Source organism: Plecotus auritus (assembly GCF_963455305.1).
Source record: "Plecotus auritus genome assembly, chromosome: 9".
Classification (NCBI taxonomy): Eukaryota; Metazoa; Chordata; class Mammalia; order Chiroptera; family Vespertilionidae; genus Plecotus; species Plecotus auritus.
Genome location: NC_137783.1, coordinates 19,765,584 through 19,779,089, shown reverse-complemented (window position 1 = coordinate 19,779,089; position 13,506 = coordinate 19,765,584). Strand labels below are relative to the sequence as shown.

The 13,506-nt window shown below is 46.8% G+C and overlaps 1 protein-coding gene across 4 annotated transcripts in view; it reads left to right on the top strand.

The window, feature by feature from the left end:
* The window catches only part of PAX2 (paired box 2), a 90,018-nt gene that overhangs the window by 69,094 nt on the left and 7,418 nt on the right, over nt 1-13,506 (top strand). For all 4 annotated transcript variants that reach the window (XM_080643235.1, XM_080643232.1, XM_080643234.1 and 1 more), the window contains one exon: nt 633-759. In XM_080643235.1, the coding sequence (XP_080499361.1) occupies nt 633-759 (127 nt within the window). The remainder of the gene's footprint in view (nt 1-632; nt 760-13,506) is intronic.

Sequence of the window (13,506 nt, the reverse complement as noted above, 5' to 3'; positions counted from 1 at the left end):
GCAATAAAAAGGCAATTACCCGAGTGTTTCGGGCAGGACACCCTTTCAGAGTCAATGACTGGCCCCCTCCCACCCTTCTGTTAGCCATGTGGACTCTCCCCCTCCCCAATTTCATACCCCAGTGCACAGGCAGAGAGCGAGGGGCCCATGGGGCTGTCTTTGTTTGTTTTTTAAAAAAGGGGCGCCAGCACCCGATCAGCCAGCCCGGCAGTGCCAGGCTGGAGGCCCCACTAGGCCCTTCTGCCATCATGTCATGGTCCACCCCTCCTCCCCAAGGCTCCCCACCCCAGGGGGACCTTAAAACACCCCTTGCCTGTCAGCAGGGGATTCTCAGTGCTATACTCCACCCTTGGGGCTTCTTAGGAAGAGCTGCTACAGCAATATAGAGGGTGCTGGGATAACGACCGATAATGTATAGGCCGCACCTCAGCTTCACAGTCAGGTCTGCATCCACCCACACAAACTCTCCATCATTCTCCAGCCCGCCCCTCCCACCCTCCCTCCCTCTGCCTGGCCATCTCCTTCCACCCCATCTGGGAGGGCTCCCTGGTCCTCCTCCCCATCTGCACACTGAGCTCTTTCTCCGAGTGTGTGCATCAATAGAGAGCTGTCGCTTTTCTCTCTCCTCCCAGGGGAACGAGTACTCCCTCCCAGCCCTGACCCCTGGGCTTGATGAAGTCAAGTCGAGTCTATCTGCTTCCACCAACCCCGAGCTGGGCAGCAATGTGTCAGGCACGCAGACATACCCCGTTGTGACCGGTAAGAGGGCTTCCAGGAGGGTGGGAGCATGGCTTTCAGTGGGAGCTCCTCAGCTCATGCCGTCTGGGGCCCTGGGGGACAAGTGGGCCTCCTGCCATATCTGCAGAGAGTGAGGCTCCAAAATCCAGGGTGCTTCCTGAGTGGATGTGTGCAGATGTGCGGATAAGAAATTGTGGTCAGGGTCTTGGTGTGCTTCAGCCTGGAAAGGGGGTCGTTGCTGGCTCTTTCTGCCAATCCTCTTGCCTCTCTCTTTGCCTTTTTCTTGCCTCCACCAAGGTGCTCAGCATTGTAAGCCTCTTACTAGGACTCGTGCAGGAGAAGGCAGAGAGTAAATAGGCCAGGCTGGCAAGAAGGGAGCATGAGCGCCCAGGGTCCAGCCTCCATGCTCTTATGTCCCCAGGGTTGTTGGGAACCTGCTTTCCTCTCCCACTGGGCAGCCTGGTGGCTGTGGCTTAGGGCTTGGAAACATGGCATCCAGCTCTCTGGTTATAGAAAAACACAATTATCTCAGCCCTTTCCTGGCTTCCCAGAGAAATCACAGAGCCCAAGGCTTGATCCAAGGCCAGACAAGTGAGGTCTGTCCCACAGTCAATGCAGGGTCACATAATCCAGGTGCTCCCATGGACTAGGATCAGCAGAGGCAGCTGGAGCGAAAGAAGGCCGGGATGTGGCGCAGTGAAGGGCCAGCCGATGAACGGTAGGCCTCAGAGCTGTCGGCTGTGGAAGGCGCCTGGCATTGCAGAAGGGTTTCCAGGCCAGAAAGTGCCCAAGTGGGAGAGACACACATTGAGGTGTTATTAAAATTCACCTAATTATTCTGGAGCCACTAAAGGCAATGTGCCGTTTGTTCCTTGGGAGACAGAATGATTGAGAAGGGTCTCGGTGGGGATTGGGAGACACTGAGGCGTTACCTGCCGAGCGAGGCAAGCAGAGGCGGCCTGGGGACCTGGCAGCAGGGTGGCAAGCGTCCAGCATCACAGCCAGTGGCAAGACCAGGAGCAGGCCTAGCCCCGCTAGCTGTAAGACAGGGCCCTGGTTCTGACTTGGAGCTGATCTGGGTATGGCTCAGGCCTGAGATGGGCAGCAGGTGTCCACCCAGCCAGCACCTGGGAGGCTGGGAGAGCCCTGTTGTTAGCTTTCCCTCAAGTGGTGTCCTGGTACAATGTTTCCGGCCTGGACAGTGTTGGGCTCTGTGGCTAGACAATCAGAGGTTGAGTTCCGGAAGTGTCAGAGAACTGTTTGATCGGGCTTTTGAGAGTGACAATCTTTGCTGGATCAGGACACAGCCTATTATCAACTGACACTTGGCATGAGCTCTCCTTAGCTCAACTTGCAAGCTCTCTGAGCTGCTGGGTATTGTGACCCTAGGCAGGGATGTGGCCCAGGCCAGGCCACCTTTCTCCTGATCTGCAGAGAGTTATGGTGTCATTTCCCATTGGGGCCACCCTAGGTAACTGGTGAAAGAGAGCCCAGGCGACTTTTCTCTAATCCCAGCTGTGCTTCCCTGAGCCCGGGGCCACAGTCCTGAAGGCAGGTGCTTCCTGGGCTGGAGAGATGAACTTGGGGGCAGGGCTCCTGCTGCAGGGAAACTTGGGGCTGATGCAGAAAAGTCCCTCCACCTTGAGCCTCCCCCACCCGCCTTCCCCCCCTTCCCCCCATGGCCCTGGAACAGTCCCAGCCCAGCCTGGGAACATCTCCGGCTGATCCATCTGGATCCAAGTGTGAGAAAAGTTCATTTCAGACCCAGCTTGACATTCCCAGGTGGCAAGTTAGCACTAACATCTCAATCTGTATGCGACATTTCAATCAAGCGAGGAGTAACAAAAGCAGAACCATTAACATTCGGAGCTGTTCACCAGTGGTAATGACGGGGAAACTCGCTCAGAAACTGGAAATTACCAAAAAGAGAGAAGTGTGTGGAGATGTGGGGGAGGGGAAGTAGAAGGGGATGGGGGCAGGGAATGATTTTTCTACACTTAGGCCAAGATCCAATGTTTGGATGAATGGTGCCATTACCCGAGAAAGGGCTCCTCATTCTTAAAATGTTTTTGCTGGCAATTAAACGGCTGCAGTTATTGATCTTCGTTGATTTTATGTCCTCCTAATTTGCATAATCTATTAAAGATGAATGATTCATGATGTGTTTATTATGGGGACAAACAGAATTTGCTGAAGGTATTGTCAAGGTGAGAAACAGGGCAGTGCCCAGAGATTTCACGGGCCATCTCAGGAGTGGGTCCAGCAGATTGGCCTTCAGGCCAGGACTTTGTGGGGAGCAGTGAGCAGTCATGCCAAGAGAGCAGACACAGAGTTCTCTAGAAAGATGTGGGCAACTGGGAGAACCAGGCTCCAAGCATGGCTGGGATCTGGGAGAGGCTGTGATGTATTTGTAGAAATTCCCTCCCAAGATTCTTGAAAAGCTGACTTGGTTGGTGAATATGAAGGGCTTTGGTGGAGGAAGAAAAGGGATGCCCTTTCAGGTAGGTGTCTGGCCAGGTGTGTGCTCAATGTGAGCGGGCAGGGGGGCATCCTGTGCCTACAGCCTGGCTTAGGTGTACCAGTTCAAGGAGCCCTCTTCATTCCCCACGGCCCAGGCACCCAGCTCATCTTCCCTGGGGACAGGCAGCTGAAGCTGCAACCTCCGGGGTTGGGTCCTGAGGGAAACCAGCCCAGAATGCCCTAGCCTGACTTGAGGAGCCGACCTTATTGATATTCCTACCACCTCCTGGCACTGGAAGCTGATTTCAAACTTCACCAGCCACTTGATACAGCTGTTCCACAAGGTCAGGACTGAGAGGAGAGAGGAGCTTGGACTATTGTGTGGAGGGGAGAGTGGGGCCCAGTGGGCCAGGACACAGCTAATCACATTGCAACCAAGGGTGGCTGCCAGAGGCTGGGGCTCGGCCCGATAGCCTCCCCTCCCCACCTTCCATCATGGAACCAAGGAGAGAGACCGATTTTTCTGGGTAGTGTTTGCAAGTTCTGCCGAGATTTTAATTTCACTGCATCACAACTCAGCAAGCTGCCAAGTCAAGCTGGTTATTTAAATTTATCACCCACTTTCCCTTCCGCCGCTGGGCTGCTCTAGCTCAGCGGCATCTCTTCTCTCCAGCCCACTGCTCTAGGCTGCTGATCTGGAACGGAGCCGAGTCGCTCCTAAGTGATAAGAAAAAAGGGACCAGCTAGATGAGAGAGTAGGTTGGGGGCACTCTGGCCCCAGGCTTCCTCAGGTTGCCTGGCTGTGGCTGGTACCTTTTTATAACTTCTTATTCTTCCAAAGGACCCCACAGGGAGCCTCCATCAACCCCTCAGTAGTCCCAGGGACTTCTGGATCAGGGCCTCTTCAGTGAGGACTCTGGCTCCAGCTGTGAATTAGTGCCTTCATTCCTTCAAGTCTCTCATAACTGGTAGAAAGAGCCTCTCTTCCCATGCCCTCCTCACCTTGAACCCTCCCTTCCTGTGCCTGGTCAGGTCTGCAGCCACAGAGGAACACGAGGGGACACGCATTAATGTTGATCTGGGAGAGGATGAGTACTAGTTTCAGGATTCCCAAAGTCCCTTGGAGATGCTTCTTAGCATTTAGAGAGTCCTTGGCCTGGAGGTGGAGCCTGAATGGAATGAGCTGGTGCTGGAGAGAGTTAGGGCTGTGCGGAGGCTCTCCGTGCTCATTCTAGAAGCTGAGGAACACACGGGTCTCCGGAGCTATTGCACTGAGCGGGCATCACTGTCACGCACTGGGAAAGCTTCATGCAAATGTAGTTCTCACCACTTCATTTTAGTCCCAGAGCGGTAATGGAGGAGTGAGACTGAGTTCCAGAAGCAAGGAAGGTGAAAGTCACCAAAACACAGCTGGGTAAAATAGAACAAGAATTGTTAATACATGAGCAAACCGCACTCTGTGGTACAGAAATAGAGGGAAACTCAACGCCAGAGCAGTATGTGAGAGACTGTTGGTATACTGGAGGCTGGGGTTGAACAAGGGCAAACTTTTTCTGCAGAGACATTCCCCAATCCAGGGCACCTGGGACTCCCACAGGGAAAAAAAATCCACCACTAAAGATGAGCTCACTATAAAAAATTACACACCTCATATCAACACAAACTCTCATGAGGAAAGTTCACAGAAGCAATAAGTAGGACAATTAATACCCCCAAGCACTGGAGAGCATAGATCAATGCAAAGCAACTATAAAATAAGCATATTTAATATTCTAAAAAAAGATAAGAGAAATATAGTTTTGTGATTATCACAGATTTGGATCCTACTTCCCCTTCCCCACCGCTGCTCAGCAAATTGTGAGATATGGAGATAATAAAGGATAAAAAAATGGAGACCATACCTATAGTTTATTGTTTTGGAATTCGGGAGCCATGGAAAGGGGTGAACCTCAAGTAGCCTTTCAAGTAAAGTCTGTCCCCTGCTTAGCAACCAAGCTTCCAGACAGCTAAGTCTCAGCAGAGAATCTTCTATTTTCTTTGGGAAAATGTCTGAACATTGGAAATAACAACAAGGGCAGTGCATTCCTCCCCAGTGGCATGGGAGCCTTGTTAGCTTCCCCCCGCTGGTGGAAAAAAAGGTAGTTTTATTCAAGAGTTTGGCAGAGCCCTAGCCAGTTTGGCTCAGTGGATAGAGCGTCAGCCTGCGGACTGAAGGGTCCCGGGTTCGATTCCGGTCAAGGGCATGTACCTTGGTTGCGGGCACATCCCCAGTAGGGGGTGTGCAGGAGGCAGCTGATTGATGTTTCTCTCTCATTGATGTTTCTAACTCTCTATCCCTCTCCCTTCCTCTCTGTAAAAAATCAATAAAATATATTTTTTTAAAAAAAGACTTTGGCAGAGACTTCTCTAGATGCCCAGAGAGAGACTGCAGCTCTGAAGGAATCCATAGCTAAGAACCAGGAGATGTGGTTGCTGCCCAAAGCATGGAGAGGGAGATGCTGGTTTGAGCAGAGGTGGGGAGCCCAGTAAGGCAACGTTCAAAGAAAAGCAAGGGTTGGTCCCCAGGGCCTGGAAGCCTGGGAGAGCAGTATGAGCTCAGCTTCTAAGAAAGGGTTGCGAACCCTTAAGAAGCTCAGACTCCTTGCCCACATCTGGGGTGGTCAGCAAAGTGGCCTTTTAGCAGACAGAAGTGTGGACCCTGGGAAACCTTCCTCCTCCTACTCAGGGAGTCCAGGAACGGCCTCTTTCCTGTAGTTAACAACCCCCTTCCAATGTGACTGCATTTCCCTCCATAAAACAAACAGCTCAGCCCTTGGCCAGCCCCTCGGGGGAGGAGAGGGCAATAAAGGCTGAGAAATGTTTTTGGAGGAGGCTGGGAGTCTCCTAGTCTTGTCTATCAGCTCAAAGCCCGATTAGCTAGAGGAATTTAGGGCACAGACATCAGAGTTCCTCTCCAACCTTGAAAGGAGAGGACTAGGGCAACATCAACATGCAGCAAGTCAGAGAGCCCTTTACTGTGGAGGCCGAACCAAGCCAGAGGGTTTCTCCTCAGCACCCTTAGGCCCTAGACCCTTCATTTAAACTGAAAAGGCCCAATGGAAAGAAGCTAGCTTCCTCCAAACATCTTTGAGGCCTCCAGCCACATCCCCAAGGACCTCCAGCCACCAGACCTCATCTCTGATTTAATTATGGGGGCATTTCCATAGCAATGAGACATTGACAGATAATGCAGGTGCCCTGGGCCTGCAGCCTAGGGAGTCATTGGATCAGGGCTCTTTTTCTTCCTCCTCTATCTCATGTACCTCTAGAGGGAAAGAATATTGAAAATAAGAGGCATTAATCTACTCTAGGATGGGAGAGTCAGGTCAAATTTGAGCAGTATAAAAACTGTACCACCCCCATCTCCAGCTCCAATCCCATGCCCAATGCCTGTGCCCACTGGCCTTCCCATTCAGCTGCCCTTCCAAGGAGGGTGCCTTGTGCAGAAGCACAAGGGGCTGCTAATGGAGCTACAGAGGGGAGGAGAGTCATAGGGAGGTATGAAGGGCTCCCAGGCACCTCAGCAAAGATGTAATTCTATGGTGTTCTAAGCGGAGTTCAAATTTGGCCCATTACTTTGGGCCTCTCTTCTTGACTCTTCGGTTCATCTTTCCCCTCCATCCATGAGACCCAAGGGCTGAACATGCCAAATGGACTGTGCTTGGTCCTCCATAGCATAGGCTCACCAACTCATTTAGAGATCAGGGAGAAAGGCCAGTTTAGATTTGAGTCAAAATATTTTTAAGAAACCATTGATCTTAATTTCAAGTGCATATAGTAGCCAACAGGCCAACAAAGGATTAACCTAGTAGAAAACACGGCACTGCTTTCATGATTCGCTGGATTATAGGGAATGTTTAGGCTGCTGCAGATGTTTAGAGATGCTTGGGGTGTCCCAAAGGAGAGTTGTCCTAAGGGGGAATCTCCCAGCACTAACCTTGTTTACTCCATTATTTGGCACTTCCTACCAAGAAAAGGTTGACTAAGTAAAAGTAAAGTCAATCAACCCAACCTTTTCTAAATGACCAGAAAGCCTCAATAGTGGTTTTCCAATGAATGTTACCGGTATGCATGGGAACCAAAGGCTTAGAAATGTCCTGGTGGCCTCAAAGCCACCCAGGCAAGAACTGAAAGCTTGTTTCCCTCAAACAGCCAGCTATCCCCCAAGGTGACAGGAAGACACCCCTCGCCCACACTGTTACCCCAGGGTGATCAGAATCCTTCCTTCCCCCACATTAGCTGTAGCCTCAGGACAAACATGCCAGCACATTTCAACCTGAGCTTTGGGAGGCAAGCCCTGCCACTATTGTTGCTTCTGAGAGGGCTTTGCTGGCCTTCAGACTGGAATCCTCCCCTCTCCTCCCAGGTGGTGGCTGGGCTGGCAGGCGGGAGGGAGGAAATCCTGGGCAGGCTCAGAGAGCAGCCTAATGCTCCAGCAGCTTAAGTGGCCGTTTTCCTTGGGATTAGGGTTTCACTTACACAGAGCGCCTGAAAAACGCTGCGCTTTCGGAAGGATTAGAGCTGACAATTCAGTGCTCTCAGAGAACAAAATAAAGCCAGAGAGGAACTGGCAGAGCTGGAGTATCGGGAGACTGTGCAAACAGGCTTAACCTCTGCCCACCCAGCACGAGAGTGTCTCTTGCTCTGAGCCCATCAGTGAGCCTGGGCCCCAGCCTTCTAGAAAGCAAGCACCTGCCCAACTCCAATCTTCGTTTGCTAATGGAGCCAAAGAAGGCAGTGTGGGGAAGTGAAATGAGGAAAGGGTTAGGATGTCTTCCCAACTCTGAGCCTTAGTTTCTTCAGCTGTAAATTGAGGGAGTTAGACTAGAAGGTAACCAAGTTCCCTGTCGCCCCTCGGAAAATGTGATTCTCCCACTCCCTAGCCTTTTACTAGAATGCCGAGGCTGCAGATCCATCCATAGTCCAGCTGAGTTAGAAGGAAGCCTCCTCTTGTGGGGTCCTGGGCCAGCAGACTACCATGGCCCAGATGAAGGCCATGTGCTGTGAGGAGAAGGGGTGTGAACAGCATGCCTGTTTGTGTCCAGCCAATTGGCTGTGGAGGTGAAGGCCTCACTGAGCCCACACAGACCTGGGCAGCATCCCTGCCTGGGATACACCAGGGACTAAATTAAGGTCGAAATGTCTGTGGGAAGTAAGATCAGCTAGGAGAGCAGCCACTCTGAGCTGCAGGCACAGCCCCCTCTGCTGGAACCCAGAGAAGACAAGCCTCGGGATGAGGAGCTGTGGGGCCAAGACTGGCTGAGGCTGGGGGACCTCACACCTGTGGAAGGACTTGAAAACCTGGGAAATAAGAAACAAAATGAAATATTTTTTTTAAAAAAACTCTTTCCCTCCCTTTTTATTTTATTTTTTAAATATATTTTATTGACTTCAGAGAGGAAGGGAGAGGGAGAGAGATAGCAACATCAAGGATGAGAGAGAATCATTGATTGGCTGCCTCCTGCACACCCCTACTAGGTATTGAGCCCCCAACCAGGGCATATACCTTAACCAGGAATCAAACCATGACCTCTTGGTTCATAAGTTGACACTCAACCACTGAGCCACAGCGGCCTGGCATTCCCTCTCCTTTTAAAGCATGTTTTACAGACTTAAAGTTTGTTCCTTTAGTGCATTATGTAATTTGGATTGGTCATGTGATCATAATTGGTATAGTAAATGTAAGTCTATGGTATATTTAGGCAGCAATTACAAATCTAATAACTGTATTCTTGGAAGTAGTATAAATGCTTGTGTCAAATGCAGCCACAGACTACCAACCTTGAAGCAATCTAATGTCTTCATTTTCATTACCTTATGAGAAGCAGGCAAACTTGAGGATAGGTTAGTAAAACAAGAGTTATGCTTTCTGGCCTTAGGGTCCTCCATAGTGTCAAGTGGATAGCAAAAGTGCTCATTTTCAGAGAAAGATGCTGAGGAAAAGCATCTCTAAACTCATTGAGTATAACTTTTGCTGTATAAATCTATGTCTAATAAGTCTTGCTGTCTGAGCCATCACTGAGCCAAAGCATCCCTCTGCTTTGGCAGCTTCCTTTTTATCATTTCCTTGTTCTTCTGAATGCTGGCTTTTTTTTTTTACTTGAGATAAGCCTCTTTGCTTCTTCACATGTTATTTTGCTGTTCTTTGTATGATCTTGTTTATCAGTGCAGTTCAAGTGGCTTCAAACAAATCAGTGCCTTTCCTACACCAAAGAACAGAGGTTCTTTTGGTCTTTTATAAATACTGCTTATTAATCTTTGGGTCATGAATACTTTTGAGACTATGATAAAAGCCATCTAGGTATTATTTATATATAAACATTTAATGCATGACTTTATACGGACTTCCTGAAGCACATCAGTGGAGTCCTACAGGATCAGTGAACCCTTGCTGTGGAAAATGGAAAAACTTGAAACATGCAAGAAACAATAAGTGATAAGATGTTCTGTTATAGGAAGAATTTGCTCAGCATAATCCCACGTTACTTACCTGGACCAAATAGCTATGTATTTCCTGGGTCTACAGTATTTGAGACTGTCATTCTAGAATCACCCAAGTATACTGCTTGTTCTGTAGTCCAGGTTCTGCCATGTACTAGCTGTGAAATCTTGAACATAATACTTAGCGCCTCTGAGTTTCAGTTTCTCGTCTATAAAATGGTGATTGAAAACAGATCAACATCATAGGTTGATATGAGCATTAAATGAGATAATACACAGAAAATATGTAGGACAGTGCCTGGCATATAGTAGGTGCTCAATGAATGCTAGCTAGCCTAGGTACAAGTAGAAACACAAGTCTGCCCTTGAATCTTAGACGAAATAGTGTAAGTTATCCGGTGACTGAAATTTTCCAGTTTCTTAATGGTCTTTCACTTTGCTTTTCTCTGTACTTGTAAGAGCAACTTCACTTAGATTCTCTCCAAAACAGTTGATTCGATCTGGCCCATTTGGTAGGGAATGTCTGACAAAAGTGCACTGTCTGATTCAGATGTAGTGATTGCTGTAGAAATTGGCTTTAGAATCTTCAGGGACTTCTGCAGTTGAACTGAGAAGACATCCTCATCAAGTACAGTGCTTCTAACACTTCTGGGTACTTTAAGATTCTCAACTACTACTGTTTCTTAAAGAGCCTCTTTGTTTTTTAGAGAACTCTCAAAGGAGATTAATACTCCTCCACCCCATGGAGTTTTACTACAGACTTTCAGTGTCAGTATTTTATTCTTTGTGTCCTCTCTTTTCTTGCCTCATCTTAATGATGGCCGTGGCAGTATGAGATTTTGCTTGTTGGATGACTTCTTTTCCTTTTCTTTGGCTCTTTTGGGAGTACCTGACTTCATGTTATCATTATAAGGTAGTGTGGTACAGACACAGCTTCAAACGTTGGCTCTGTCATTTGTTAGCGCTGGAGCCAGAGGAAAGTCATTCTAGCTCTGTGTGCCTCCATTTTCTCAACTTTAAAACAAGCAAGTTAGACTGATCATCTCAAAGGCTCTTCCATCTTTAAAACTATAATCTTAGGAAGCAAGACTCCAACATGAAATGTCCATCCTCTTGTAATATGTGGCATTTTATCCATTTGTGATTCTTGGTACTGTTTTTATGTTACTGGCATTGTCAGTGAGCAAAGCAAATGCTTTACTGCTTCCTATCTCCTGTTGGATGGCACATATTTTATAACTGATGTATTTTGCTGTGTTGCTGGGTGTGTTTTTTTTTTTTCTTTCTCTTTCTAAGCTTTTGCTTGTTTAAGGAGGTAGCTGTGCTGTCTTACAGTTTTAGAGTTTGTCTCCACTCCCATTTGTCCATCTGTCTGTAGTAACACAAGACCCAGTGCTCTGTCGATTCTTCCTTGCACGGATTCCATTACCCATTCATATTCTCTCACTAAAAGAGGCTTGCTCAAAGAATGCTGCTGGGCAAATGGTATGACAGTCTTAATAATTTGAAAACTTCCTGCAGTATGCGTTTTCCATTATTGACAATGGTGTTCCAGGAGAATATATGGCTCTGGCAAGAGTTTGGTCAATGTTTTCCTGCTCTTCAGGTGTCACCTGTGTACTAATGAAGCCATTGAGAATGCTTTGTATGCAATAGCTTGCACCTTTGTTGGCTTAGGCATCCTGAACAGGCACCTCTTTGTGGTGATACTGATGTTCCAGAATCTGGAGCAGCAGCAGCACAGCTGTATGAGGAACATCAGGAAGCTTGCATGTGTTTCCTCATCATGGGTTTCTTCTCTCACATTCTAAAAGGTCTGATAACCACCAAGCTATCTGTATCTATGAGTTGTTTTTAGTTTTGTTTGTTCACTTGTTTCTTCTTTTGTTTTATATTCTACATATGAGTGAAGTCATACAATTGTTGCCCTTTTTTGCCTGACTTATCTTATGTAGCATAATACCCTCGAGGTCCAGCCATGTTGTCACAAATGGCAATATTTCATCTTTTATATGGCTGAGTAGTATTCCATTGTATATATACCACATCTTCTTTATCCCTTCATCACTTCAACACTTGGGTTGTTTCTGTATCTTATAAATAACGCTATAATGAACATGGAAGTGCATATATCTTTTTGAATAGGTGTTTTTGTGTTCGTCAGATAAAAGATATTGAATGATAATATTGTACACCTGAAACTTAGATAATGTTATAAACCAATATTACTTAAATTTTTTAAGTTCATTTTGAGAAAAAAATAGAGTGACAACTTGACTATTAAAAAAAGTCTGGCTCTAGCTGTTTTAGCTCAGTGGATAGAGCATCGGCCTGCGGACCAAAGGGTCCTGGGTTCGATTTCGGTCAAGGACTCCTCCCCGGCCTGGGCCCTGGTTGGTGCTCGTGCAGGAGGTGGTTATCAATGTATTTCTCTCACGTTGATATTTCTCTCTGTCTTTCCCTCTCTCTTCCACTCTCCCTAAAAATCAATGGAAAAATATCCTCAGGTGAGGATTAATAATAACCAAAAAAAGTCTGAATAGCACTTTACAGATTCCGTGTTTAAAGTGGAATTCAGAAATGTGTCTTTCAGTCAACAATTCTGTGGGTGACCTTCAGCAGGCCAAAATTTCCATATGTTGAAAGTTGGCAAAAGAAAAAGCCAGTAGAAATAAAAGTTGGCAAGAAAAAAACCCAGTGGAAATACACAATAAACCCTGGAGGTGTACCTCCAGGTTAGCTGGAAACACCTTTCCAGTCATCCAGCCTCTGAAGCTAAGGACGGGATTGTGTGACAAAAACATATTACAAGGAATTCATGTGTGACAGGTTGTGGAAACCATGCGCTGAAAATCAGAATTCAGATGCATTTAAATTCCTGTTTATTAAGAAAGAAGCATACTTCTTTTCCTAGCTGCTTTGTATCCATTAAGATCACAAGACCAAGAGGAATTGGGTTTCTAAATCTTTTACATTCTCTTTAACTCTCCTCTGTCTTGGTCCTTTTTTTTTTCTCTTTCTTTTTTAATATGTTTTTATTGATTTCAGAGAGGAAAGGAGAGGGAGAGATAGAAACATCAATGATGAGAGAGAATCATTGATCAGCTCTCTCCTGCACACCCCCTACTGGGGATCAAGCCCACGACCCAGGCATATGTCCTTGACCAGAATCAAATCTGGTACCTTTCAGTCCATAGGCCGACGCTCTACCCACTGAGCAGAACCGGCTAGGGCTGTCTTGGTCTTTTTTTGACCAATAAGTATCATATTATTAATCTCTAGGAATTGATAGCTATGGCTGTCATTGTCCACTTCAGGTCCACTTCTCTGAGAGGTGGTCAGAAGGAGTAAACCATTTATTGATAATAGAAGTCAATGAAAGAAAACCCACAACAAAGAAAACAGATTCTTTCTGCTATCTCTCTGGGAGTCTAAAGCAATCTCTGTTTAATAGTTCCATGCTGTTGTTTATTCTTGAGTTTTACAATGTAAGATATTTGGCTATAATAGATAGGTTAGAGAAAAATTATTCTATTGCATGAGAAAGCTGAGTCACAATATATGAGTCCCTTACTGTTAATTTTTCGTCAACCTGTAAACATTCATAATCCACTATTCAAACTATTTTTAGAGAAAAGGCAGATTCAAACATTTACATTTGTCCAAGCCTTTACCTCTTCAAAGGAGACCAACAAATATGAAACAATTAAAAAACAATATACCCCCCTCTATTGTTTTTGTTGGCTATAAATGCATAGAATGATGGAAAATTAATCAACAAGTATTTATTGAGATCTACCATTTCTCAACTGTGCAAGAAAGTGCAGA